The 24,260-nt window shown below is 39.1% G+C and overlaps 1 protein-coding gene and 1 long non-coding RNA gene across 5 annotated transcripts in view; both read left to right on the top strand.

The window, feature by feature from the left end:
- The window catches only part of Crebbp (CREB binding protein), a 120,438-nt gene that overhangs the window by 23,178 nt on the left and 73,000 nt on the right, over nucleotides 1-24,260 (top strand). For all 4 annotated transcript variants that reach the window (XM_031361015.1, XM_031361019.1, XM_031361012.1 and 1 more), the window contains exon 2: nucleotides 3,727-4,436. In XM_031361015.1, coding sequence (XP_031216875.1) covers nucleotides 3,727-4,436 — 710 coding nt within the window. The remainder of the gene's footprint in view (nucleotides 1-3,726; nucleotides 4,437-24,260) is intronic.
- Nucleotides 4,669-14,001, top strand: LOC116084206. The gene is made up of 2 exons (XR_004116049.1): nucleotides 4,669-5,502; nucleotides 12,391-14,001. It is a non-coding gene; the product is annotated as an uncharacterized LOC116084206 (long non-coding RNA).

Here is a 24,260-nt window from a genome sequence, read left to right as displayed (position 1 = left end):
GTTTTGAGATATTGTCTCATATATTGTCTCATTGACTGGTTTGAACTCTTGATTTCCGTCTCTTCACCTTTCAAAGTGCTGGGATTGTATATCATGTATGCTGTGCTAGGTAAGAAAAGAGGGTATTTTAGAAAACCCAAAGAAGGTATGTTTATGTGTGATTTGGTGGCTGGTGTAGATTTGTAACTGCAGTCAGATATTATTGGCCACACACATTGACTCAACCACTTACCTGCTTTTGGTTGATTGTTTGAGGTTCTGAGAATTTAATCCAGGACCTTGAATATGCTAGACAAGTGTTCTACTGCTCAGCTGTAGCTTTCCTCCATTTTATTTTACTATTTTTAAATTTTTGGTAAATTGCCAAAGCCTTGAGCTTTCGATTTTGTCTCAGCTCCCCCCTGACCCCCAATAACTTGGATTATATTTCTGTATTTCTACATTTGGGTCTTTTTAAGGACAGCCTCACTGTGTTGGTTATCTTCTGGTTTCTTCCTTCTAAATGGCTAAGACTAAAGTCACAGGCCTTTGTGCTTGGCCAATCCTAGTGGTTGATTCTGTGAAATGAGCAATTTTCTTTTCTCTTAGTATCTGGCAGTAGTTTGTTCATTGTTAAATTTGATAAACTAATGCTTCTCATGGTCTTTTTCTCTTCCTTCACTCCTCCCCTTCCCTCTCTGTTTCAGAAGAGGACCTCTGGCCTTCACAAACATGCACAAATATATATGCAACATACACACATACACAACAAAAATTTAAAGCCAAAAATACAGTACTATCTTAAAACCTCATTTAGTATAATCAGGTAGGAATATACAGCTGTGTGCTAGAACTGGCCTGCCAGGCTAGTAGGTTCAGAGAATGTTAGGGGTTAAAAAGGGACTTGGCACTTCTGTAGGGAAAGCCTGAAGAAAGTCTGCATGGTTGTGGTTGAGTATCTGTGTGGAGCTGGAGTATGGTTTCCAGCCAAGAGAAGATACTGATTACTGATTTACATGGCATCTCTATCTTGTGTTAATGACTAAAAAATAGTGTGTATCCAAAGGTGCTGGCTAAAACAGCTGAATTAAAAGTCCAGGTAAATGGTTTTAACTCTACAAAGTGTATTTTCTCATAAAACAAGATATTTGAAGGTAGAAAGTTCCAGAGATAGATAATTCAACAGTCCAGACTTTACCAATTCAGTTGTTAAAAATACTTATTTTGGCTAGTAGTGGCACATGCCTTTAATCCTGGCACTTGAGAGGCAGAGGCAGAGGCAGGTAGGTCTCTGGGTTCAAGGACAGCCACATCTTGAAACCCTGTTTTGAAAAACCAAACTAAACCAAAACTTATTTTATTTAGTTTTGTGTGTGTGTGTGTGTGTGTGTGTGTGCGCGTGTGTGTGGGTGTGTGTGTGTGGGTGTGGGTGGTTCTGTGAAAGCTGAAAGCATTAGATCCCCTCGGAGCTGCAGTTAGGCTCTTGTGAGCTGTTTGATTTTGATTCTGGTACTTAAACTTGGGATCTTCTGGACATGGTCTTAACCACTGTGCCATCTCTTCAAGCTTATCAATTAAGTTTCTACTAACTTAGATGCTGCCTTTTTTCTTCTGTTCCCATATACAGTGTGGATGGATGGTGTTGACTTTTCTTCTGGTTGCAAGATGATTTCTGTAGGCCCATGGAGAAATCTAGTGGTGAAAGGGAGACTTCTTTTTGAGCAACCCTTGCTAATAGGGAAGAAAAACTTTTTTAACAGATGATCTTGGCTAAGATGTTTAGCTTAGGTGGGTTTGTGTTTCCTGCACCAGAATTTGGTCTTGGTGCTTGACTTATGTGCCTCTTTTTCCTCTTATGGCCAGGGGAGATGCCTCCCTTCCTCAAAGCAAGCTCCCGGGCACCCACCTCAGAACCCCATGGGCTTGTCTACAGTAAAAGGTGGTGGTAGTAGAAGAGGATTGGGCAGCTAGAATGTATGATCTGCTACCCTAGAAGAAAGGTTCTTAAATTTCTAAAGGCATGGCAGATGGATGTTAAGCTTAAAGAATGATAACTCCATTGTACTCACTGCCTCACTGTGTTACCAGTATTTACCATTAGCCATTGTCTAATCTTACTTTAGTGCCACTTGTTTACACTTTCCCATTTTCTTGCTTTTCAGTAACATATTTATACATTCTTATATTTCTGAAGTCATCATAATTACTTAAACATTTTTGTAATGTAAGGCTCTTTATTAAAGCTCTGTAATAGCAATAGCTATTTCTTGGTTTGTTTTAAGATAGGGTTTCTCTGTATATCCCTGGCTGTCCTGGAACTCTCTCTGTAGACCAGGCTGGCCTCAAACTCAGAGATTCACCTGCCTCTGCTTTTTTAGTGCTGGGATGAAAGGTATGAGCTACCATGGCCAGACTGTAAAAGCTAATTCTTGCAATATTTATATTACTGACAGATCTCAGTAATTCATCTAGTACCCATAGCACCCCTACTTATATAGGAGTCATTATTGCTCTGTCTTCTAGATGAGGAGAGTGAGATACAGAAAGGCTAAGTCAGGCACCCAAGCTGTACAGCTAGTATGGAGACTTAGAGTAGAGTTGGGGTTCTGGTACATCATCTGTATTCATTAGGTTGAATTGCCTTTAGTTATTTCTATTCCCATTTCTTTTTTCCTTCCTGTTACAGATAACATTGTGGTGGATGTAGTTTGCACACTTCATTCATTTGCCTAGACAAGCGGCTAGCTGAGGAGCACACTGGAGGTTGGGGAGTGAAGGAGTAGAGGTGATGCACATAAGACTGTGCTGTAGAGAGGCTTACTCTGGAAGGAGCCTGACAGAGGGATTGCTTGTATTCTAATTTGTTTGTTGACCAAGAAGACTGATGTGCTTGCTGGATCATCCTCCTTTGGGATGGTTGACTGCTTTCATGCCTTGCCCATTTACACAGGGAGTCACTGCGCTCTTCAGTTTCCCGTGTGATCATTTGTCTCATATAGTGCAAAGATCTTTAAGGTTTAACTATGTCTTAACTACTTTTTAGTCTCTGTATTTTTATACATGTGTCTTCAACCCTTTGAAAACCATTAATGTCATTTTCTAGTATATTTAAAAAAACAGTTTGACTTTCAGATATGCAATTATGTAGGTTGAGTTTAATTTCCTCTAATTTGCTATTCATAGAACTATATGTCTAATTACTTTTTTGCATGTCTGGTTTTTATTTTTTGACCTCATGTAGCTCAAGATGACTTTGAACTCTATCTGTATCATTACCAAGATTGGCTTTGATCTGATTCTCCCGTTTTCACTGCCACATGCTGGGATTACATGTGTGTACTACCTGGCTTCATACTTGCATTCTTCTTTTTTTTTAGTACTTGTATTCTTCAAAGCATCTTAATAGTTTAGTGAATTTTTAAAAACTCATTATTATACTTTAATTTGTGTATTTTTGTTTTTCCTCATTCCATATTATTTAATTACTGTTTAGGATATGGTATTTTTAAAAAAAGAATTGGCCCTTTTCTCATTATTGTTTAATGTTTCATTTTTCTGAATTTGAAAAAAAAATTTTTCTTGTTTTATCTTCCCAAATAGTGTTTCATTATTGGTTTAATACTCTTCTTAAGACATGCTAGTAGTCTGTGTGAAATGTTCTATTAGGTTAAGATTATAATAACATGACAGTTGGAGAGCTGTTACGATTTTCTTAGAGTCTCATTTCCATTTCTGCTTAATTTCTAGATTTTGGATCATTGTTTGACTTGGAAAATGATCTTCCTGATGAGCTGATCCCCAATGGAGAATTAAGCCTTTTAAACAGTGGGAACCTTGTTCCAGATGCTGCGTCCAAACATAAACAACTGTCAGAGCTTCTTAGAGGAGGCAGCGGCTCTAGCATCAACCCAGGGATAGGCAATGTGAGTGCCAGCAGCCCTGTGCAACAGGGCCTTGGTGGCCAGGCTCAGGGGCAGCCAAACAGTACAAACATGGCCAGTTTAGGTGCCATGGGCAAGAGCCCTCTGAACCAAGGAGACTCATCAACACCCAACCTGCCCAAACAGGCAGCCAGCACCTCTGGGCCCACTCCCCCTGCCTCCCAAGCACTGAATCCACAAGCACAAAAGCAAGTGGGGCTGGTGACCAGTAGTCCTGCCACATCACAGACTGGACCTGGGATCTGCATGAATGCTAACTTCAACCAGACCCACCCAGGCCTTCTCAATAGTAACTCTGGCCATAGCTTAATGAATCAGGCTCAACAAGGGCAAGCTCAAGTCATGAATGGATCTCTTGGGGCTGCTGGAAGAGGAAGGGGAGCTGGAATGCCCTACCCTGCTCCAGCCATGCAGGGGGCCACAAGCAGTGTGCTGGCCGAGACCTTGACACAGGTTTCCCCACAAATGGCTGGCCATGCTGGACTGAATACAGCACAGGCAGGAGGCATGACCAAGGTAAGTGAGCTGAAGTGCTTGAATTTCTTGAATGATGACGGGCATTTACTTTCAAGTAACATGGCAACATAGGACTAAGTGGCTCCTTTTTATCCCTTCTCTTGAAAGTTTCACATGTCCATGAAAGAAACAGGTGGCTTTTTTTTTTTTTTAAAGTCCCTTTCAGATAAATCTCTACCTCCTTCTCTCTTTAAGAATTTTTTTCCCCTGGGTGAAGGTGTGGTGGTGTTGGTGGTGGGGATTTGCTTTGAGTTCCCATGAAGCCTAGGTTGTTCTAGTCCTACTGCTGTAACCTCCTTAGTGCTCAGATTACAGGTATAAGCTGCTGATTGCCAGATCTTAACTTCTGAGGGAAGTATGTAGAAATAGCACCACACAGTGGAAGGGCAGTTTCTCCTGAGAACCAGCTTTTTAATGCATCAGGAGAGCTGGGAAAGGATGCTTCTTCACTCAGCTGATGGAGCCCATCCTCCTGTCTGCTCTTTTCTTTATGTTACTTGGGAATGTGTTTACTGTCGCCATCTCCATGTTAGTCATAAGATGCTATGCCTTGAGATGGTGAGCTTCTTGCCACTGTTGACAGCGGAGAGGGGGATTTGTAGAACCTCGTGTCTTAGTGAAAACATCGGAACAATGGTTCTCAAAGTGGGGTCCTCGGAGCAGCAATACAAGCATGTCTGGGAGCTTGTCAGAGAGGTAGACCCTCTCCACTGGCTTGCACACTGAAGTTATATTGCCTCGTACTCTGGGACTCTAGGTAGTTCCAGGGCCTTTCTATATGGTCTCAATTTTGAGTTCTAGAGAAAAGTCTGGGGTGGCGTTTACAGCTACCAGCCTTGCAACAGCTGTGTATAACAGGATCTGAACTTGAAGAAGAGGAACCGATAATCTCAAGATAGATGTGAAGTAGCTAAATAACAAATAGATGGAGACTGAAGAGAGAAGGGTACAGAGAAAGGAAGTACAGGCGACTGCTGTTTAAGCTCCTTGTAGAGGCTTTGTGACCCAAGGTTTCTGAATGGCAACCACTGGATATGCATGTTCTATGCAGTTCAACAAATTCCAGGTAGGACTGTGAATTTGATTAGACCTGAAGAAGGGAAAGGGAGAAATTATTAGAATACAATTTCCTGGAGGGTTGAGGAGAATATGGTGAAAAGTCTTAACGCTACCATAGATAGAAGATTTTTTTTTGAACTTAAGAAATAAAAGCAAAGTAATTTCTAACACTCAAGGTGTAGTTACCCTTTTTGAAAAGTTAGTAGAGGGAGAATGTAGATTTAAATATTTTAAATATTCTTCCATTCAAGATTTCCCTACCATGGCTGAACAATAAGAGCACTTGCTGCTCTACCAGAGAACTGAAGTTCAGTTTCTATCACCCACAATAGGTACCTCACATGAACCCATTAATCCAAGCTCTGGGGATCTGATGCCCTCTTTTTGCCTCTGCAGACATGCACGCACATGTAGCATATACACACAGACATGCATATATATATACATTTTTTAAAAAAACAACACTTCCAAAGACTTATCCACCTAATCACTTGCATAAAGATGTACATATATACAATATGTCTGAAACAAAACTCTAGCAACAGTGAAACAATGAAACAGTCTTAAGTATCCAGTCCATAAAGCACATCTCCTATACCAAATCGGATATTACTACAGTTCTATGAAGAACTACAAACAAGGAACTATATCCAACTTAGACTGTAATAGAGTTGTCCAGATCTTCTGTAAGTGTATAATGCCACTGAACTTCATGTTGAATAAAATGTGGGCTAGTGTTTTAAATTTTCCTGTAAATAGGAGCTAGAGAGATACCTCTGTCATTTGCTGGGTTCATTTCCCAGTACCTATGTAGCAGCTTGCAATCACCCACAACTCCAGTTTCAGGAGATCCTCTACTCTGTCCTGGCCTCCATGGGCACTGCACACATGACACACAGACATACACACAGGCAAATATCCATCTACACTTTTTTGTGACTATAGTTGTGAAGAGACTTACTAGCACTTTTACACAGCAGATGCAGGAGGTCAGTAACAACTTTAGACCAGCCTGATCTATCTACATAGTCATTCTAGTCCTGATAGGGTTACAAAAAGAGACTCTCTCTCAAAAACCCAAGTGGGGTCCCATCATAATTTTTAAGGTTATTAAATAATCCTGGGACCAAAAAGTTTGACAACTGTTGTATTATGTTATTATGTACATTTTTTTAAACATAATCCCAATTCTCAAAAAAAATCCTTTTTAAACTGGTTAGTTTGGAATATGAATTAAAATTGTCTGCCTGTCTGCCTGCCTATAGTGCTAGGGATCCAACCCAGGGATTTACATATGTTAGGTAAGTATTTTACCACTGAGCTATAGCTTATTGTTTTTTATTTATTACAAGTTTAAGACTTCCAGTAAATAGTTTTTCCTCTTTCTAATTTATCAAATTAGTCCCACACATTTATAATATGGCTGTCACATGTTTTGTCAGGGTTATGTTTTTAGTTTGCATGGAGACATCCATTTTTTCCTTTTATGCTTTTAGATTGTATATCCAAAAGTACTTTCCCTGTTCCAGAACTATAAATGTTCTTTTGTGCTGGATGTGGTGACACTCACTTGTATCTTAACAACTTAGGAGGCAAAGATAAGGGGATGGCTTGAGCTCTGGAGTTCGACCTCAGCATAGACAATATAAGCAAGATCTGTTGTTGCACTCACCCCCCAAAAAAGGAAAGGAAAGTGTACTCTGATGTTTCTTAATTATTTCTTGAATCTTGATCTCACCTTTGATTCAGGGTTGTGGCACAGCACTTATTTTAGTAAGCATGAAAACCCTGGGTACTCCAACCCTAGCACCATGCTCCAAGAATTCCCTTCTCACAGTAAACAGACTCAAAAAAAGAAATAAGTTAATTTTGACCAAAGATCAATCTAGTGTTGTTTTTTCCCAACTGGTAGTAGTCACAGTGTACTTTCTTTAGCTTTAGTGGTCTGTCTTCTGCCTGTTGTTGTGTTTTGGGCTAGATTCTGATCTTTGCCTGAACCTGTGCTTGAAAGTCATCCTAGCTTTTTTGTTCATGGTAGTTCTCAGCTGTGGCCGTACATTAGAATTACACGAGGAGTTTTAAAGTCTGAGTCGCATTGCTGACCAATTAGGTTAGAATCTCTGAGGCATAGCCAGGACATGGTTACAGTTTATATTCCTCAGATGATTTTCATGGCAGATAGGGATAAGGGTTAATATTTTAGGTAAATACAAGAACTTTTTCCATCTGCAGAGGTTAGTCCATCAGTAATGTGTTTTCTGCACAAGCATGAGGACCTGAATTTGATCCCTGGTATCCGCTCTGGGTTGGGGAGATGGAGATAACCAGACTTAGGGTTTAGTGCCTGCTAACCTTGTCTGATTAATGAACACAAGACCAGTGAAATACACTGTCAAAAAACCAAAGCAAATCAAAACAGATTCTTAAAGACAAGTGACCACTTTTCTTTGTATAGTACATTTTTGTTGTTTCTTGGTTTATTATGGTTTATTGTACTATTAGGGACAAGTTCCATTTCATTACTTAATTGGCTGTTTTAATATAGGGATTAATATGCAGATGTCATTAGAGTCTGGCTATTTTATGAACTTTTTATTTTACTACTACTTCAGCTGATTCTCTTGGGTTTTCCAAGAGAATCTTTTGTATTATTGTTATTTTTTTCTTCTTGTGGGCACTTTTCGGCATCTGTTTAGTTTTCTGATTTGAATTAAAGTTTATCTAGTGTTTTAAGTAGAATGTGAGCTTTACTTTGCAACCAAAGGCAATGATGTATTTTAAAATTAGGGCATAGTCTCCTTTGATAAATGTTAGGTTTTATTATACTCATTTCTTTTTTTTATTTTTTTTAAAGATTTATTTATTTTATGTATGTGAGTACACTGTCGCTGTCTTCAGACACACCAGAAGAGGGCATCAGATCCCATTATGGATGGTTCTGAGCCACCATGTGGTTGCTGGGAATTGAACTCAGGACCTCTGGCAGAGCAGACGGTGCTCTTAACCGCTGAGCCATCTCATCTCTCCAGCCCTTATACTCATTTCTTATACCTGTAGTAATTAAGATTCTTTTGTAAGTAAATGTTTTTTGCTTTGGTTATGAGATCTATTCATATTAAATTGAATCACTTGTGATTGTAAAAATGTAATTCCTGAATTCTTTAGGATTTTTAAAAAAAAGATTTCATTTTTTTTTTAACATTTTATATATATATATGTAGTGGTCTTCCTGCATATATGCCTGTATGTCGGAAGAGCGCGCCAGATACCATTACAGATGGTTGTGAGCCACTATGTGGTTGCTGGGAATTGAACTCAGGTCCTGGAAAAGTAGCCTGTGCTCTTAGCCATCTTTCAAGTCCCATATTTTAGGATTTTTGTTTCTTATTGATCATGTGGGTTTTGTTTGTTTGTTTGTTTGTTGTGTGTGTGTGTGTGTGTGTGTGTTATTAGTGTTAACCCAATCAAAGAGACTTTGGAAGTTCCTTCTGTCTTCTCCTTGGGCAGTTTAAGGAGTGTTGACATGATTTAATACCTTGAAGAGTGTCACCTGTATAAGCACAGGAACCTGAAGCTGCCTCATTTCTGCCTTTGTCTTACTTTCTTTGGAAACTTATGGCTTCTTTCCTCCAGACTAACTTGAAATCTTTTGTCAGTTTTCTGGTTTTGGACTTTGTTTTTTTGAATTGATGTAGTTTCTCTTTGTTATTTTGGAAAAGTGTAAATTTACTTTGATTTTAAGAAAAACTCAAATATATACTTCTTTTACTTCATGTTAAAAGATAATGTAGTGGTCGGAGCAAGAGCACATGCTGTTTTTGCAGAGGTTTCAGGCTCAAGTCCCAGGACCTGTGTGGTGGCTCATAACCATCCATGACTCTTGTTCCAGGGATCCAACCCATTCTTCTGACCTTACCTCTTTTTTTTTTTTTTTTTTTTTTTTTTTTTTGGTTTTTTGAGACAGGGTTTCTCTGTGTAGCCCTGGCTCTCCTGTAACTCACTCTGTAGACCAGGCTGGCCTCGAACTCAGAAATCCGCCTGCCTCTGCCTCCCAAGTGCTGGGATTAAAGGCGTGCGCCACCACCGCCCGGCTGACCTTACCTCTTTTAGCACTGGGAATGCACATGGTGCATAAACATACATGCAGACAAACCTTATACACATAGAAGAAACTAAAAGTCTAAAGTCTGTGTGTGCATACCCACAATAAGTACAGAAAGTTCTTGACATTTCGAATGTCAAGGTTAATACCTTGTGCCGGGCAGTGGTGGCACACACCTTTAATCCCAGCCCTTGGGAGGCAGATGCAGGCAGATTTCTGAGTTCAAGGACAGCCAGGGCTACACAGAGAAACACTGTCTTGAAAAACAAACAAACAAACAAGCACATTGAATAACTTTACAGTTTCAGTTAATAAGTTGCAGAACTTTCTTGTATTTTACTCAGCCTGGCATAAAGCCTTTTTAATCATCAATTATGCAGTCTGAACAATTGGTCAGTTGTACAATTTATATTTTAACAGGAATTCTTTTCATTAATTATCTTAAAATTACTGTAAGTCTAGGCTGGAGAGATAGCTCAACAATTAAGAGCACTTGATACTCTTTCAAAGAACCCAAGTTCATATTCCAGAACTCAAATTTTAGGCAGCTCACAAGCATTTGTGACTCCAGCTCTAGGGACTCTGGCTTCCTGGCATCCTTTTTTGTCTTCTAGTGGTACCCATATACACTCACAAATAGACTTCAATAAAAAACAATCTTTAAAAATTTCTTAAAATTCTTAAACATTCTTTTTTTTTTAAGATTTATTTTTATTTATATGAGTACACTGTAGCTGTCTTCAGACACACCAGAAGAGGGCATTAGATCTCATTACAGATGGTTGTAAGCCACCATGTGGTTGCTGGGATTTGAACTCAGGACCTTCTGAAGAGCAGTCAGTGCCCTTAACCACTGAGCCATCTCTCTAGCCCCTTAAACATTCTTGATGGGTGTGGATTATTTATAATTGTGTGTGACTATTTAAGAAAGAGTTTGTTTTGTTTGTTTTTATCAGTTTGTAAGCTAAGATAGTCTTAAACCTGAGACTTAGGGTCTTCTGTCTCAGCCTGCTGAAGGCTGACATTACAGTTTTGCACTACCAGCAAGGAAACAGTTAGGACATGTGAGTCGTCCTAAAAAATGGGCAGTAATGATGAAGCAAGGCGTAGGGCAAACCTGGAGCCAGACTAAAACCATTTCTCCATTTGACTATAGCAAAACCTGATGTGCTACTGTGTTTTAGGGAGTTTGAGTCATTTTTGCTACTGAAAATAACCCAAATATTGCTGCATGTAGATGGAAACCAAAAAAGACAAAGTTGAGTGGGATTAGAAACCACACAGACACTCAGATTAATTTTCTTCTGTGATGCTGAGAGATGTTGCTTTGTAAGTGTTGTGTGCTCCTTGGTATTCTGTTTGTTTTCTGTTGCTTTGCTGAGTCCTGACCCAAAACAGTCTAGCAGGAAGGAGAGGTTTATTTCAGCCTGCACTTTCAGGTCACAGTCCCGTAGGGGAGTTAGGTCAAGAACTGAAGCAAGAATGACGCAGAAACTGTAAAGGAGCACTTGGTCACTGGTGCTCTTTCTGGCTTCTGTTCAGCTCCCCTTGTACTTCCTGTCCAAAGATCGTGCTCCTTCCATATCAGTCACCAGTCATCACCCTTATAGACTTAGATTAGACCATAGACCCAGATCTGATCTGGCAACTCCCTTTTTTTTTTTTTTTTTTTTTTTTTTTTTTTTGGTTTTTCCTGACAGGGTATAGCCCTGGCTGTCCTGGAACTCACTCTGTAGACCAGGCTGGCCTCAAACTCAGAAATCTGCCTGCTTCTGCCTCCCAAGCGCTGGGATTAAAGGCGTGCACCAACCACCGCCCAGCATCTGGCAACTCCTTAATTGAGGATTTCTCTTCCTGGTAGGTTAATTTAGCTTGACAATAAAAGCTAACCAACAAACCTGGTCAGGTGATCCAGATTCTTTCTGATTTTAAAGTTAATATAGAATTTACTATTGTATATCACCCTAGAAATCCTTTTTGTTTTTTCTCACACAACTGGAAAGATAGAAAAATAGGTCCTTTTTGGTGTGTGAGGGGACTTTTGAGATACTGCCTCTTTTAAAAGAATGTTTTCAGAAAGGTAGAGCTTGATATTGCCTGGAATCTTCTTCCTAGGGTAAAGTTTTTCACGTCTATCCAGGTCCAGCCCACAGACAAGTATCACTTTGCACTGCTGGTTTAAAATCAAAGCTGGGACACACACACAAAATGCCCAAGAGCAAGACAGACTTTGATTCAGCAATTTTGGGGTATTGTCTGAGAACTTATAACAAGTTCCTCCAAGGTGAACCTAATTATGCCAATCAGAAATTGTATGCTGGTAGTATGTGTTCTAAAGGAAAGATGAACAGAAAGTAGTTGTTAAAGAATTAGTAGACTCAATCAAGTTGGCTGTTAAAGGAGTGGTTAGTCCATCCTCATTTTTTAGACAGTTGGGAATCTCTGGTAATTAGTAAGTGAAACAATATTGTATGTTTATCTGATGCTTTTCACTCTGATGTAATATCATCTAATTTTTTGTTTAACATAACATAAAGAAAGGTAGCAAGATTTCTCGGTGTATAAAGATACTTCCTGCTAAGTCTGATGGCCTGAGTTCATCCCTGGGGACCCTCATAGAGGAAGAGAAAAACTGACTCCCTCAGGTTGTCTGTCTTGAACACATATAAACATACAGACAGGCAGACATACATATACATACACTCACACCACTAAAAAATGTAATTAAATTGAAAAATAATGCAAATTGAATGGAATTTACTATTCAAAAAATCGTAATTTGGTTTCTTTTAGAAGATTACAGCAGAGAAAAGTAGTTTGTAAAATAAACTTACCCGGCATAGTGAAGTATGTTGCAGTGTGGGATCTATACAGCCTGTAGACAAGCAGCTTTTGGGCAAGAAGGACCAAGCAGTTTCAGGAATCTCATCATAACTGCAGAGGAAATCCAAGCTTCAGGAGTGGAGCTTGGGCTCTGAAGTGAGCTGCCTAGGTTCATATGCAGGTTCCAAGTGATGACCTGTATGAAAATCACTCTCCCCCCAATCTTTTATATGAGGTTAGTAATAGTACCCACCCCCAAGAACTGTTCTTGACAATTTTGAGGGGATATTGGATTTAGTAATGATTAAATGAGATATGTGAAAGCAGTTCTCAGCATATTGCCTAGGTGTTTCCTTCCTTTCTTCCCTCCTTCCTTCCTTCCTTTTTCTTTCTGTCTTCTCTTTCTTTCTTTCATTTTTGTTTGTTCATTTTGAAATTGATGAGTGTTTCCTTGCTTTAGGACATGTGATAGCTATAAATGTGTGAGGTTAACAATGAGACTCTTTTTGCAATATTCTCAGTGAATGTTGTTTAAATCATAAAAATAGTTTTTTATTTTACAAAATTTAAAAACATGGGATTTTCTAGAGGAGAAAATAATCCCATCCCTACCAGTCTTTTGTTTATATTTATTTATAGTAGGTGTGAACTTGAATGTGTGGAAGTAAGAGTGTGTAGGAGTTGGTTCTCTCCTTTAAGGATGTAGGCTCCAAGATGGAACTTGGGTTATCAAGGTAACCTGCATGACAGTGCTCACTTATAAGCATAACTTTTTTCTTTTTAAAGTCTGAGTTGAAGTCAGGTTTTCTCTCTTCTAGCTAACTGATTATTCTCTGTAATACAACATGAATGAATATTTGCTTATTAGCAGCACTGAAAATTTCTTTACTAACTGTCAAAGACCAATACTTGTAGAAGGAATGAATAAATAGGATAGTCAAGAAATTGTCTTTTTATTTTGTCAACTAACAGTCAACTCTTACGGTCTGGAATCAAAGACATAGTATTGTTAATTTTTAATGTATTTTAATGTTTTATTTATATTTCTGGAAATATAATGCACATAGAATGAACAAATCTTGTTCCTGTCATAACTCATACACCTTTGCTCTCCATCCTTCAAGATGTAGGACAGTTCTATTGCCTAGAAAATTCCTTTGTACCCACCTTCACCCTGTGCGGTTAACTTTTCCCATCACTGCAACACAACACTCAACAAAAAGGGACTTTAAAACAGGAAGCGTTTATTTTAACTCGGAGTTCCAGCAGGAACTTGAGGCAGCCAGTCACCTTGCATCTGCAGTGGAGAGAAAGATGAATTGCTAGTACTAACTTGGCTTTCTTCTTATGTTCCAGGAACTCATTCAGGGAATGCTGCTTCCTGCTGTAAGGCTATCTTCTCACTTTACTGAAGCTAATTTAGAAAATTCACCACAGATATAACTAGGAGCTTGCCTCTTCAGTGATTCTGGGTCCTGTCAAGTTGACTCGATTATCCACAACATATATTGTATCAGTTACTTTCCTTTCATGTTGATAAAACACCCTGAGCAAGCCATTCTCTAAAATAAAAGGGTTAAACCAACAATTGGGGACCAATTATTCAAATGCCAGATATTATGGGAACATTTATCATTCAAATCACTACATTCTACTGTTTGTTGACAAAATATAATGCAAAAAGAATTTAGTCCAAGTTCAAAAGGTCCCATCATATTTCTTTCTGTAATAATTTTATTTTCATTTTATGTGTACTGGTGTTTTGCCTGCCTCTGTGTGTGGGTGTCAAATCTTGGGAGTTGCAGACAGTTGTCAACTGCCATGTGGGTGCTGGGAATTGAACTTCTGTCATCTGGAAGAGCATTCAGTGCTTTCAACCACTGAGCCGTCTCTCCAGTACTGCCCCACACCTCCAGTCATTTCTCAATCACAACACAATTTAAAAGATGAAAATCTCTTATGAGACTCAGGACAATATCTTAACTCTCATTCCCTGTAAAAATCAAGAAGCAAATATAAATAGAGTATTACAGAGTATACATTACCAGTTTCAGAGGCTCTGACACCCTCACACAGACATACATGCAGGCAAAATACCAATGTACATGAAATTTTTAAAAAAATTAGTATTTCTCTTAAACAAAATTTTGGTAGATTTTATCTTTTATTCATTCTGAGAATCTTAGTCTTTAAGATCTTTTTAGTTCAGTACCCTTCCAACTGAGCCTGCTATTTTTAGTATTAGTTGTAGTGTTTAGTATTTAATGTTGATACCTAGATTTACATTTCTCACCTTGCTGGGTCTCTTTGGTGTTTTATTCCTTTTCTTCTCCTTCCTCATTTTTTTGAAGTCTTAATTCCAACATGACTGTCATTTGTGTGTCTGGTTTCCTTTGCAGTCTTTTGCTTGTTTAAATGGAGTATAATCCTGGTTATCAGTCACATTTCCCTGCCTTTGTGCATGTTCAGTAAGTTCTTACTTGTGTACTAGACAAAGTGGATGACATATTGATGAATGTAGTTTGTTGTTTTCTGTTGGAGACTAGGAGGATTTTCCTGTCAATTACATATGATCTTTTCAAGGTTAGCATTGCCCTCCATTTCTTAGGCAGTCATGAAAGAAGCTGAATGTGGTCTTTTGGGGTCCCTTTAGATTTCTGGGGTAGTCAACAAAGCTCTGAAAGTTGGGCCTACCTTCTCTCTCTGGTGCTGTACCACTTCCGTTCAGTTGACACATCCTGAGTACTGTAATCCTGCAGCCAGCTTGAGCAGGCTGGAGGTGGGGCTGATGATGTAGTATTTCTGAGGACGCTGTTTTGATGGTATGAACACGCTGTATAGAATGTAATTGGTGGCTTACAGTGATTGTATACTTCACACTTTACAAATGATTTTTGTTTTCTGAGTTGTTCACAGAGTAATTTCACTGCACAAACCTGTGAAGCGCTGTGCTTTTTTTCTTAGTGTATTTGAGCCAAAGCATGATGACCAGCTGTTCCAAAGTGTTTCTTCTGTATTTTGGAGTTACATTTACCATAGACAGTAATTTGTTGTCCATCTGCTACTAAGTTAAAACATTTAAGAGTTTTTACCCTGATTGTGGTGCACTATTTTTTGGCCCTTTTAAAAGTATATATGCTCACCGGGTGGTGGTGGCACACGCCTTTAATCCCAGCACTTGGGAGGCAGAGGCAGGCAGATTTCTGAGTTCAAGGCCAGCCTGGTCTACAGAGTGAGTTCCAGGACAGCCAGGGCCACACAGAGAAACCCTGTCTCAAAAAAAAACAAAAAAAAAAAAACAAAAACAAAAAAAAAGTATATATGCTCATAGGATATATGTCCAGTATAATCATAAGTTACTATACTTATTCTTCCTGAATTATGGTAAGAGAGTAAGCAGGAGGGAGATGCCATTCTGCAGTACTGAGCTGAGAATTTTGCAAAAAGATTTTTCTTTTTGTCTCATGTTTAATAACCACCTGAGGTGAGTTCTATATCTACTTTACACAAGGACTAACATCTTCCGAGCCACTGTCCTGCTTATATAGGGCATCATTTAAAATTACACTGTAGAAAGTAGAAGGCTTATATTTTCTGTTTGACTCCAAACATTTTGTTAACCACCTGTCTGTCAAATGATAAACTGTATAATGCCTTTTCCCCCCCATATACGTCAGGCTTCCACCTATATAAAATGTATAGGAAATATGGCTGTGGGAGTCATTCCCTAGGGTTATTTTTTCATTGTATGAAAGGATTCATTGCTTACAGTCTTAAAAAGATGCATCCCTGTGCACTTAGGTTCTCCTGACCTCTGAGCAGCCATGGCTTTAAGTATCTTTTCAGCAAGTCAGGCTTGCAAGGCCCATAAGAACATAGACTTTTCTGTAAAGGAATAAATAAATGAATGAATGAATAAATAAATAAATAAAATGCATTTGTGTTGAATGGAGGAGGCTATCATATAATTATGTCTATACACATTTTGAATCTATAGACCAATCTGCTTTTAAAATATTTTTCATTCATTCAGCCATTCATTCATTTATTCATTCTTTTTTGAGATGGTCTCTTGACAGAGCCCTGGCTATAAAACTCACTGTGTAGACCAGGCTGACTCCCGACTCACAGCGATCTGACTATCTGTGTCTCCTTAGGGCTGAGATTAAAGTTGTACACTACCATACCTACCTAAATATCTGTCTTTTAAAAATACATATGTTTATTTTTATGTATGTTGATATTACCTGCTAGTGTGTATCATGTGCATGCAGTTTTTATGGAAGCCAAAAGAGGGTGTTGGATCCCTGCCACTACTGGAGGCATGGAGGAACCCAACCCAGGTTCTCTGCAAGAGTAGCAAGTCTTCCTAACTGCTGAATCCATCTGTCTTCTTATAGTGTGATGGCAAAGAGAGGTTGGATTTGTAACATTCTGAGTTTTGTTTTTTGAAGATTTACTTAATTTTATTGTATGTGCATGAGCGTTTTCCTTGAAAGTATGAATGTTTACACACAACATAGAAAAGTAAAACCAGTGTCTGTATTTTTATTGGTCAAAATTAACATCTGTTGACATTTATCTTATATTTTTGTCAATTTGTTTTTCATTTTCAAGTTGTCTTTATTATTATTTGTAGTGCTGTTTTAGATTCATAGATTCTCATGATAGTGCAGAAGGTCCCATGTGTCCTTTTCTCCTCTCTTGCACCCGGCTCATGTTCTGGTGGTCTGTTGTCTCAGCTGCTGAGCCAGTGCTGACACAGGAGGATTGTTTGCCAAGGAGATCCTTTTTCTTCTTTATATCCTGTTCTTAGAGCCCATCCAAGGTACTATCCACATGGAATTGTCATAGTTCTTTAGGTTTCTTTCGGAGATGGCATTCTTCTTCAGTGCTTGTTGGGTTTTGATGACCTTGACAGTTTTGAAAACTGATTAGGGATGTTGCTGAATGTCCCTCTTTTTGATATTTCTCTGATATTTTTCTCATAAGGACTGGAGAGTGGAAATCACTTGTTGCTCTTGCAAAGGGCTTGGTTCCCAGCTCTCACATGGTCCCAACCATCTGTAACTTCAGGTCCTTGGGATCTAAAACATTGATACACGTAAAATAACAACCCCCACTTTTATTTAAAAGAATAGAGTCACAAGAATTTGTAGAAAGCAATTTCAGTTAATTGCTATTTTCCTCTCATCCATCAAGGGTACATACCCTGTCAACATGACTCATTATCATATATTATGTGCCCTTTGATGCCTGGCAGAGTTTGGATTTGTTAAATTTCTCTGCTATAACATAATTCTTTTCTTCCCTGTACTGTCACATACCAGAGGGTAGGGATTGTGTTCCTCTTCCTTTAAGATGGGATGTCTACGTAATTTATTTTCACAGATTTGTCTTTTCATAGTTTTTCATTAAATTCAGTTTAAAATAGATTTATGTTTCATCTTGTTTAAAAACTTATTATTGGATGGTTGTGTTGGCATACATCTTTAATCTCAGCATTCAGGAGTCAGAGGCAGGTGGATCTCTGAGAGCAAGGTTAACTTGGGCTTCGTAACAGATTTCAGGCCAGCCAGCATTTCATGAGTCACATGGTGAGATCCCGTTTCAAAACAACAAAAAGCCTAACAGTAAAACTTAAGAACAAACCAAAAAAAACTTGGAATCATTAAAAACTATGCATATTGCTTTATTTTAACTTTTTCATGACTTTTTGAATTATTGGGATTTTTTTTTATTACAGTTTTCTCTGTTGATTCTTCTTGCTTCTGAGGGTATACACGACTTCTTGTAAGAGGTTCAAACCAGAAGTATGGGTTAATTTCACCAAGAGATTTTTGCCTTAGAAATTCTTTTAAAATTTAGATATACTACACCAGCACAGATGTGACAGGGTGAAAACTCAAGGCCAACCTGGATTATTCACACAACATGTCTCTCACACAGAAACATACTTAAAAATTAGACTTACCCTCAAGTAGATTTGATTATCTAACTTACCTGTGTAATGTGTATTCTGTCGTGTAGAGATTTTTTTATGTTTGGCTGTGGGCAGAGAGAGTTTTGAACTCTTCTAGAATATCACGAGACAAACATCTAGGATTTTTTTTTTTGACATTCCAGGAAATTTATATTGGTGGCATTTTCTTATTAGGAGGTGAGGATATTTATCTATAGATAGTGATGTCAAACTTGTGGAGATAAACATCTTTGCATATTATATATTTAAGGATAAGAATGTTGTTCTTTTGGGGGCTTTGGAAACTAGCAAGTGCTCTGTAGTTAGGATGGCAGTAGTTCCTTTCCTTTCTAAGTGCAAACTTCATGTACTCGAAACTGAGCTGCACTCATTTTGTATTTCTCTGCCAAGTAATAAAGAGTGAGCTAGTAAACAAGCCTTCTTAAATCCTTGCTATAAAGAGGTAGGTACTGCTGAGTGATACAGACTTCAAACATTGGCTTGCAGTTACTGACTTAATTTTTATTTGTCCTTTTAAACTTAGACAATGTTTGTGGTTGCTTAGATATTTTACATTCTACTTTTGAAAAGAGAATTTAAAGCCACCTCAAGATTGTATAGTGCCCTGCAGTTTTTCAGTGTTCCCATTGAAGTCAGAAACAAAGTCTCGTGCAGATAGGCAGCGGAAGTATATGGTCTCTGCCACGAGCAGTGGACTGCTGTGGATACGACAAGATGAATGAGGGAGGGCGGGGTGTGTGTGTGTGTGTGTGTGTGAGAGAGAGAGAGGGAGAGGGGGAGGGAGGGAGGGTAAGGAGGAGAGGAGGGACAGACAGACAGATCCCAACTATATAACCTTGGCTAGCCTGGAACTTGATGTGTTGACCAGGCTTGCCTCAGACCTCAGACTAGTGATCTACCTGTTTGTCTCCTGAATGCTGGGATTAAAGGTCCAGGTTTAATTAGGACTTTGGGTCTTGGATGGGTAAGGTTGCCTAGCAGACCTAATAAGACTCTGTCTCAACAATTACAACAACAAAATGACACATTTAAAAAAAAAACCACTTTTCTCTAGATAGATGGTTACATACTTGTAATATTATAGATGTTTAGGTTATTGGAGTAGATACAAACTTTGGAACTGCAAGAATGGTAGAGATCCAGGATTCTTCCTCCAGTGTTTTACCATGTTCTCTTTCTTGTTGATGATATTGAGCATTACTGTTGTATAGTGGGTGTTCAAGGCCCAGTTCTGGTGTGGTCTGATGAGCTGCACTTCTTGCACTGGGAATCTTCTCTATTTAAGTGACCCATTCCACAGCCAGTGGACAGCACTCTTGTGATTTCTTTGGTTCTTGTATATTTTACCTTAGTCTTGGGAGTATTTGTCCTCTTGTGCAGTACTTTTATCACTCCATAGTACCTTCTGAAAAATAACTAATAGGTACTTCGTTCTTGGTTGGTAAATTTGTGTATGATCGCAGCTGAGTGATATAGCAGGTGGGCTGGGCTATAGTCCCACTTAGTCTCATTGCTGGAAGAGCCTGCTCCTTATAGAAGCTGGGTTTTGTTTGTTGGTTGGTGTTTAATGATTGTAATGAAACCTTGGTGTTTGAACTTGGGACTAAGTGTATTCAGGTAAATCTCACTCTAGTCTCTTGCTTAAGCTCTTCAAAGCTCAGGTACTAAATAATTCCTAATGAAGCAGCATCTCTTGCTGCCAGAATTGAACAGAGTTCAGATAGCAGGTATAATTGTACCTTTGTTGTACCTGGAGCCAACATGTGATTGCTAAAGCAGTAAACTGAGCAACACACAGCCTTTAGTATTTTGATTACATCTGTTTCTGTTTTCCCTCCTTTCTTTCTTTTCTGCATTCCAGTGGTAAAGATCTGATAATGATGGCCAAGTCTCATTCATTTTTCTAGTCGCATTAAAATACTTTAAGGCAAGGTGGGACAGTTTACAGCCATGTAATAATCGCTGAACCATAATGAGCTTGGTTTACCTAGTTGTATTTAGTACCAATGACAGCTTCAGCTAATATTTTAAATATAGTTGTGCCACCAAACAGTGGGTCATCATTGTCATTTCAGGCAGTCACAATATTTGAGTACAAATGACTTTAAAGAACAATTTCTCCTTATGATAAAATAATATTTCTAATAGGTATTTTAAAGAATACAGAAGTTTTAAAAGAGAAAACTGGGACTGTTGAGGCAGCTCAGCAGGTACTTGCCATACAAACCTGATACCCTGAGTTTGGTCTCTGGAACACAATAAAGGGAGAAAAGAGAGCTGACTTCACAAAGTTGTCTTCTGACCTCTGCATGCACACTGTTAACATGCACATGTACACAATATTCATAACACACACCTCTTCATACATGTCTCTCTCTTATACACGCACTAATAATAATAAATAAAATAGAGTTTAAAGAAAGAAGGAAAACCCTCCAGATTAATCACTAGATGTTTTCCAGTCCATACTCCTCCTCTTGTTCTTTATGGACTGCTTTTTTTTCTTTAAACTTAAAAGTGTCTCTCCCTGTCAATAATGAGATTCTGTTTTGTACTATGAGAGCCATCTAACTAGCCCACAGTCCCTTAACACTGCTTTCCCACTCTTCTGAACTTCTCTGGGTCTCCTCTTTATATGCCAAATGCTAAACCTCTTAGCTTCCTCTGAACCTTCTAATAAATAAGCAAGCATCTCTGGTCAGGAGACTAGAGGACAAATATCTTTTGCCCACGATCTTTTTCATAGGGCTTTTCACAGTTCAGTATTTGATAATGCTAAAGAGTTACTTGGGTATGTTTTAAAATGATAGTCACTCTTGAGTGTGCTGTATATATACTTGAAGGTGATGGCATTTAGTTCTGTCTACCTTTACCAGCCCTCCTGATGTATAGAGCTTGTCAGGAGGGGACAGCACAAAACCTGTCTGTATCCCTGTGGCTCCTCTCAGAGCTCATCCTATGTACTGTTCTTTCACTGTCACAGTAAAGCTAACAGCCGCTTTCAAGAACTTGTTTTTGGGACTGGAGAGATGTATTAGTGGATAAAGAACATTTGCTGCTCTTCGAGGGTACCTAGATTTTGTTTCTGACATCCACTTTGGGCAGCTTAGACTTGTCTGTAACCTCAGCTTCAGGAGATAGAACAGTCTTCTAGCTTCCATGGGTACACATTCGAGGGACATATGAATTTTAATCAATGTGCCTTCCTCTAGTGTTCATTTGCCATTTTCATCAGTGAGTCAGTTGTGGAGGATGGCATCTCTGTCTTTTGTGTAGAGGGTTTGGACCATGTGTAGTTCATCCAATGAGATCTGTTCTGGTGTATCATAACTGAACTACAGTGTGAGTTAAATTTGTGTTGATAAAGGGAAATGGTATTTTTCCTCATGACTTCTATTTATGTCCTCTCCCCCCCTTTCTTCCTCCATTGCTAGCTACTGTGGGCCAGATGTTATCCTAAAGAGGCTGTTCTTTTGCCCTAAAAGGGTATTAGGACTTGTAGGAATTAGGCGAAACAATCGTAGTGGCTATTCCTGGTTGTCAACTTGACTAAATTTACAAGTGTTTGTTATATCATATTAGGAATAGTTATATCATATTAGGTGTATTCATGACCTTGTTATTGTTTTTTTAAGATTTATATATTTATTTTATGTATAAGAGTACACACTGTAGCTGTACAGATAGTTGTGAGCCTTCATCTGGTTGTTGGAAATTGACTTTTAGGACCAATGCTCGCTCCAGTCAGCCCTCCTCGCTCAATCCCTGTTCACTCTGGCCCAAAGATTTATTATTATAAATAAGTGCACTGTAGCTATCTTCAGACGCACCAGAAGAGGGCATCAGATCTCATTACAGGTGGTTGTGAGCCACCATGTGTTTGCTGGGATTTGAACTCAGGACCTTTGGAGAGCCATCTCACCAGCCCCATGACCTTGTTATTGTTTCATGTGGACATGAGCTATTATTAGTGTCAAGTTGACAAGGGGTGGATTGTAGTGGCTATTCCTGGTTGTCAACTTGACTATATCTGGAATGAACTACAATCCAAAAATGGAAGGCTCACCTGTGATCCTAACCTGGAGGCTGGGAGATACAAGTTTCTGACCTGGATCTTGGCATGGAGATCTTGAGGCATAGTGGCTATGAATTCCAGAAGATTAAGACAGGGAGTTCTCTGAGTTCAAGGTCATCTGGGATTAAAGGCAGGGTGGCACACACCTTTAATCTGGGCCACACCTTCTGCTGGAGACCTATGTAAGGGACATTGGAAGAAGGGAAAATTTACTCTCTCTTTTCACTTGCTTGCCTTGTGAGACTGAGCAACTGCTAGATCCTTGGACTTCCATTCACAGCTGCCGCTGGCCATTGTTGGGAGTTGGACTACAGACTGTAAGTCATTAACAAGTTCCCTTACTGTGTAGAGGCTACCCATAAGTTCTGTGATTCTAGAGAACCCTGACTAATACAGAAGTTGGTACCGGGAGTGGTTCTAGAGGAGCAGAAGGATGAATCTTTTTTTTTTTTAAAGAACCTTCAGAAGAGCAGTCAGTGCTCTTAACCACTGAGCCATCTCTCCAGCTCCCAGGATGAATCTTTTAAAAATCTGGAGTTGGACGGTGGTGGCACACGCCTTTAATCCCAGCACTTGGGAGGCAGAGGCAGTCGGATTACTGAGTTCAAGGCCAGCCTGGTCTACAGAGTGAGTTCCAGGACAGCCAGGGCTCTACAGAGAAACCCTGTCTTGAAAAACCAAAAATAAAAAAAATCTGGAGTTGGTTTGATAATTAATTCACCCACACCTTCAAAACTATATTTCAAGCTTAAAGGAACGAATGCCTTTGATTATCTTGATGAACTAGGTGATTCAGTATACAAAACTTTCTCAGTAGACAAACCTTTCTACAAGTTGGGGAAAAAATTGGGAAATGATTTTGCTGGCTGGTTGCTCTTAGCACTTCAGGAAAAAACAATGAAGGAAAAGAAGATATTGTAATGATAAAATCGAACTGCTCCAGACACAAGTAAACAATCTAAAAGTTGCTAAGTGTGTCCTTGAAGAGAATCTTCTCTCCAGCAGCCATAGAGCTCAAGTTGCAGAAAATCAAACTGAAGCGTTCATTATAAGGTTGGCTGAATTACAGGGAAAATTCAAGTCTCAGCCTCAGAGGGTGTCAGCAGTTAAAGTAAAGGCATTAATTGGCAAAGAATGGGATCCTATAACTTGGGATGGGGATGTGTGGGAGGACTCTTGAAGCTGAGAATTTTGAATCTCCAGATTCTCAAGTGTTTGCCCCACCTGAGGAAGTAGTACCCTCAGCCCCACCCCTTGAAATAATGCCTTTCTCACACGAAGAAATTAGTTCCTCTGAGTCTGATAGACCACCAGTGACTTTCGCTGAAGAAAATGACAGACAGGAAATTGGTACCAGCGTAGTGGGTATTCCTGTGACAACCTGACCACGTTTTGGAGAGGACTGTGGAAGGACTGTGGACCTTTGGGCTAGGAGATCCATTCAGTGTTAAGAGCTCTGTGGGATGTGCAGGAGCTTGGAAGATAATGTTGAGAACAGTGTAGACAATGGAGGCCTGGCTTGTGAAATTCAGAGGGAAGATTAAAGACTCTCATTAGGACCATGTTTTGATTGTGAAGATTCTGTGGTTTTGCTTTGCTTAGCTGGGGCTGAAGAATCAGCTGTGATTAACAAGATACCAGAACTACTAAAGTGAAAACTTTGCATTACTGGGACTATTGATGCTGGTTAGCTAGAGATAAAAAATTAGCAGTAATTAAGAAGAAACCAGCATCACTGAGGTGACATCTTCTGGGAAGTGTTTTCTGAGAGCACAAAGAGGC

Source organism: Mastomys coucha, unplaced genomic scaffold (genome assembly GCF_008632895.1).
Source record: "Mastomys coucha isolate ucsf_1 unplaced genomic scaffold, UCSF_Mcou_1 pScaffold12, whole genome shotgun sequence".
Taxonomy (NCBI): Eukaryota; Metazoa; Chordata; class Mammalia; order Rodentia; family Muridae; genus Mastomys; species Mastomys coucha.
Note: the sequence above shows the minus strand (reverse complement) of the source record. Positions and strands in the feature narration are given on the sequence as shown.